The sequence below is a fragment of the Borostomias antarcticus genome, assembly GCF_949987555.1.
Source record: "Borostomias antarcticus genome assembly, contig: scaffold_77, whole genome shotgun sequence".
In the NCBI taxonomy this organism is placed as follows: Eukaryota; Metazoa; Chordata; class Actinopteri; order Stomiiformes; family Stomiidae; genus Borostomias; species Borostomias antarcticus.
This window is the reverse complement of record NW_028175689.1, coordinates 490381-495889: the sequence shown is the minus strand read 5'-3', so window position 1 is coordinate 495889 and position 5509 is coordinate 490381. Positions and strand designations below refer to the sequence as shown.

At 42.7% G+C, this 5509-nt stretch overlaps 1 protein-coding gene across 1 annotated transcript; it reads right to left on the bottom strand.

The window, feature by feature from the left end:
* Positions 1–4689: 4689 nt before the first annotated feature.
* On the bottom strand, positions 4690–5127 carry LOC311329321 (putative FKBP-type 16 kDa peptidyl-prolyl cis-trans isomerase; the record flags this gene model as incomplete). Its single annotated transcript, XM_084463181.1, has 1 exon — positions 4690–5127. The coding sequence occupies one exon, from the start codon at positions 5125–5127 to the stop codon at positions 4690–4692; it is 438 nt and encodes a 145-aa protein (XP_084319307.1).
* Between the last annotated feature and the right edge of the window lie 382 nt (positions 5128–5509).

The window sequence follows — 5509 nt, the reverse complement described above, 5'->3', positions numbered from 1 at the left end:
TATACTACATTCACCATTACTTGCCAGTTCTTCAGTGATGCTTCTCTCATAATGATGTTTTATCCATGGATTTCATTTTATCTACTTCATCTCTAGAGGTTTTCTTACTGGCAAAGTTAGCTGACAGGCTATTAATCAGCGCTTCTCTATGATTATACATGACCGTATTTATGAATGAGGCAATGTTTCATAGCTGCTAACTGAGAGGATAATATTTGCAGATGTTGTAGGCTTGGCTACAAGATAGTCTGGAACAAGTAGTCTTCCCATGTCCCTTATTTCTGGTATTTTTACATTCAGGCCATGCTCTTTTAGTTGGTCTTTACAATCTTTAAGTCGCTCTTTTAATTGTTTATGATGAATCTTTGTTCTTTGACCTCCTTTATCAACTACATTGGTTACATTGAGTCGCTTATGGAAGTTGACACTACTGAGATAAAGTAAACTAAGTGCATGTGGATGCTTTTTTGACTAGCGCTGTGTATTCTAATTCTGGTCTAACTGAAGTAACTCCTTAACTTGAAAAGAAAAATTGACGCCATTATTACTTTGAGAGTTGGTTTTCTATGGATTCTCCTGCGGATTGAGTTGAGTCAGTAATAAATGGGTCAACATTGTTCTTTAAGGCATATATAACGTAGCTGTGGTTTTGCTGCTTCCTCAAACTCTTTTATTTTTTGATTGTTAAGTATTTTTCAATCATAAAATTAGTCTGAACATAGCGTAAGCTAATGATGTCAAGCCTTTCGTTCAAAAATGGTTTTGGGGTGGTCCTTTTGATACGACAATGCAGCCGCTAAAACAACATGGTTTTCGATATATACGGTAACGAAAAAGAGACGGCTTTATGGTGATATAACGTCGTCAAACCAATAACTACATAACACCGTCTATTGGGAACGCATCCTACGCCAATCCCATCGATTATTCATTCTTCTAACCAGCTAGTGATCCTTTGGACGCTATGATTCAGCACCTTGAATCAACTATCCAACAAGAACATGGCACCATAGAGAGCTATATCCGAACTGAAGGCAACGAAATGTTACGTTTTCTCCTCCAATGGTATCTGTAGAAACAGGCCAATGATGAGCCGCAGCAATCGACGATAACGAGTAGTGCCAGGAAGCGGAGAAATACGTTAAAAAAATACCTCCTGACAACTGATCATCTTGTTTGGTTCTGTCGTAGTCAGGCGCCGCAGTTACAGCCAGAGGAAGCAATCAAGCGTGTTTCCGCTGGATACTCAGTTCACCCTAAATACTGACAAGTACTCTGATGACATGATGAGCAAAATTGTAAGTGATGTTATGGATCGCTCTTATGATTGAACGATTAAACGACATCGCTAGAATTGCCCAAGTATGGTTGGAAAACTACAGGCTATGCAACTGGTAGCTGATACGACTCAAGACTTTGAGGCTTTTTACGAACAGCGGAAGGTTGGGATGAGCAAACAGAAGACCTGCAGATCCTCAGTTTTAACGGTAAGGGCTTGGTGATGGGCCAGAAGAGTTGATGGAAGCAACTAGGAAGAACGCGCAAAAGAGTCAGCATAAGCTGCAAACTAAGCTTAGTTCGAGAGAGAAGAAAGACCGCAACCGAATGCCACAGGTAGCCACCATTTATACGGTAAAACCCAATCCTCAAATGGCATAATCTGTCATAGATATGGATTGGAAGAGCGACAACGTTGTTAAATTACGTCCTCCAGCCAAGAATAAGAGAGTGTGGGCCAGTGTAGAAAGGGAGGCGGAAGCCGTGATAGAAAAAACTTTCTAGGAAGCACTCAGGCTAAATCAGGAGCAGAAACGCCAGTGGGTCATTGTTATTGAGTGACACTATCATCAGAGGAAACTGATTACCTAGATTATGAAAAAGAATGAAGTTAAGGCAACCATCATAATCTACTTTATCCATGTATTTGAATATCTGTGAACATCGGTCACTGCTTACACGACAAAGGGAATGAGGCTATTGAAAGCTTGGTGGCAGAACGGTCCCTGAAGATACTCAGGGGAAAGTCTGCCAAGGTGGCCAGTGGAATCCGGGAAAGTGCGAACAAGAGAGGCCTGACCAAACGTGAGACCATTGATAAGTGTGCAGATTATCTTCAAAAAAACCTCCCCAAACTCTGATATGGCAAGGCGCTGGATGCTGGCTACCAGATTGCTGGTGTAGTCATTTAGGGAGCTTGATGCCATTTGATCAATAGCCGTATGGATCTATAACTTGGGTAGAAAGTAGTTTACAAGGGACAGAGGCTGTGTTGAAGCTACACTCACTGGATTCAAGTAGAAATTGGCAGGCGTACTGGAACTTTCATAAGTAATGCCATCGCCTTCGTAATCATGGAGACAAATGAATGTAGCGCTTGTAGCAAGGGAACCACAGCCAAATGGTTTTAAATAGCAATTCTCTGGGTGACTGTAGTCGTTCAGCCTTCTCAATATCACTCAGTGAGTACGCCTTTAACTCAAGTGCATGCAGCTGAGTTCCTTCCTTTAAATATTGTTGCAAATCTGGCAGGGATTTCAGCTTCTCATGAGGCGTCATCATATCTTCATAATAGTACTTTCCCCTATCTTTGCCTGTTGCATCAATAATGATTTTGGTGTGGTTCTTTTGATACGACAAGCAGCCGCTAACACATAATTGTTTTCGGTATATCAGGTAACGAAAAAGAGACGATTTTATGACGATATAACGTCGTCAAATAAATAACTAACGTGAGTTAGATGCTTCAATTTTGGCTACAACCTTTGGATGTTAAGGGATTTAGGCAGAGTGATATTTTTTTGAAAAGTGCCCAATGGCTTCTTCTGAGCCTTTACCAGCAAATAAAGTACTCAAATCACTCTTTCCCTGTAACATGAATATGTACAAAAAGGCTGAAGCCTATGTAGCGCAAGGGATGATCTCGTCTAACTTACGTTAACTACATAGGGTGTGGCTCTTTTGATACGACAATGGCCGTACCAATTCTGTTTTCAGGTAATTAATGAGTTAACGATCAATAATAAAGAGCTACATATGGTTTTCTTGAAGAAAGGACAATGTGCGATCATCCAAATTTTAGGCGTTTTGTACTAGTAGGTATATCCTGATAGTGGTGGTGAAAGACAGTTGAATACGATGCAGAACAACAAAAAGTCACTAGTCGTATTGGACTGCCAGTACCTCACAAAATACAAGAGCTGAGCACACTCACATACCAGTTGAACTCTGCTCTCCATAGTCTTTCCATTAACCAGCAAGGTACAAAATCATATGTTGCCGGAACCATGTCTGGCTATGCCGCGATTGAGGAGCGTGAAACTTGCAAATATAAAACCATTCAACTGTCTGAAGAGCTTCTTGGCGCTAAGCCCTATTGGCAACAGACATCCATGACGGACAGCACTGCTATTATGTCTCTGTAGGCCAGCATGACATAGTTTCAGTCATCTCTTTTGATGAGGCCAAAGAAGTGGCCAGCTTACCGGTTGTAGATGCCCATCAACGAATTAGTAGAGGAAAGCTAAGAATGATTAGCTAAAAAAATGGCGGTCATACTTTACACACCAACACCATTTATAAATTCCACTGCACAATAATTCAGCTTGAAATAAAGTCATTTTTATAGCTTTGATAATCGAGAGAACCAGTAAGCAATATTATGTGTTTTAATGGTTAACCACCAACTGATTTCAAGCGCAACTCTTTAGGCATAGCAAAAACAATGTTTTCCTCTTCTCCGTCCAGCTCTTCTGGCAATTCCGCACCAAGCTCTTTCAGCCGCTTAATAACACCCTGAACCAGAATATCAGGAGCTGATGCCCCAGCGGTGATACCAATCGATGATTTATCCAACAACCAGTCTGACTTGATATCATCTGCATTATCGACCAAGTAGGCTTCAGAACCAGTGCGCTCAGCCAGTTCCCGCAAACGGTTGGAGTTTGAACTGTTTACTGACCCAACCACCATAACCAAATCACACTGACTGGCCAAGATCTTCACAGCATCCTGACGGTTTTGTGTAGCATAACAGATGTCATCTTTCTTCGGCCCCTGAATTGCAGGAAATTTGAATCGCAGTGCTTCAATAACCTTGGCCGTGTCATCCATGGATAGTGTTGTCTGGGTGACATAGGCAAGCCTTGAAGGATCAGACACTTCCAGAGCACGGACATTTTCTTCGTTCTCTACTAGGTACATAGCGCCGCCATTGCGCAAGTCATACTGTCCCATGGTGCCTTCCACTTCCGGATGACCATGATGGCCAATCAGGACACATTCCATGCTGTCTCTGGAATAGCGCACAACTTCCATATGGACTTTTTTTACCAACGGGCAGGATGCATCAAATACTTTCAGACCACGACGCTCTGCCTCATCTTCTACTGCCTTGGACACACCATGAGCACTGAAGATAACAATAACGTCATTAGGCACCTGGTCCAGATCATCGACAAAAACAGCCCCCAGCTCTTTCAGGTTTTCCACAACAAATTTATTGTGTACTACCTCATGACGGACATAAATGGGCGGGCCAAAAACATCAAGCGCTCGGTGGACGATCTCAATGGCACGGTCAACGCCTGCACAGAAGCCCCGGGGATTCGCTAGTTTTATTTTCATAATTGTACCACCAACCTTTTTTACCACTGCTTTCTTACTAACTTCAGGCTATTATTCGTGGCTCGTTTAAGGTGCTTGTACATCTAATATCTGCACCTCAAAGATCAACTTCTTCCCAGCTAAAGGGTGATTAAAGTCAACTTCAACGACTTCATCATTAAACTCACGAACTACTCCTGGTAGCTCACTATTGGTGGCATCAGCAAAGGACATTACCAAACCCTCTTCCAACTCAACCTCTGTCGCAAAACGGCCCCTAGGAATACGCTGCACATTATTAGGGTTCAACATACCAAAAGCTTTTCCCGAAGGAATTTGAGAAATCCTATCCTCACCGGGAGAGAGGCCAATCAGCGTCTCTTCAAAGCCTTCTGGTAAATTGCCATCACCAATGACCAGAGAAGCCGGTTTCCCCGGTGGAGTACAATCCACCACACTCCCGTCGTCGAGCTTCAGGGAAAAATGCATGGTGACCTTACTGCCTTGCTCAATTACTGCTTCCATAGTGACTAGCCCCTGGTTTAAATTTTTTATTTATCTCCACTACTACCTTCTGACGAATGGTCATTCCGGAACATGTCCAGAATCAATATGGCAGCCCCCAATGTAATGGCGATGTCGGCCAAGTTGAAAGCAGGAAAATACCAGTTTTTGTAGTAAAACAACAGAAAGTCTGTAACATGTCCATTCAACATACGGTCAATCAGATTTCCCAAGGCTCCTCCTAGTATCAGCGACAAAGAACAGGCCTGCCAGTGTTCACCGGAACGCAGCTGCTTAAGCCAGCCCACCAGCATGATGCTGACAATAATAGCCACAGCACTGAGAAACCAACGTTGCCAACCGGATGCATCACCCAGAAAGCTGAATGCTGCGCCCGTGTTAT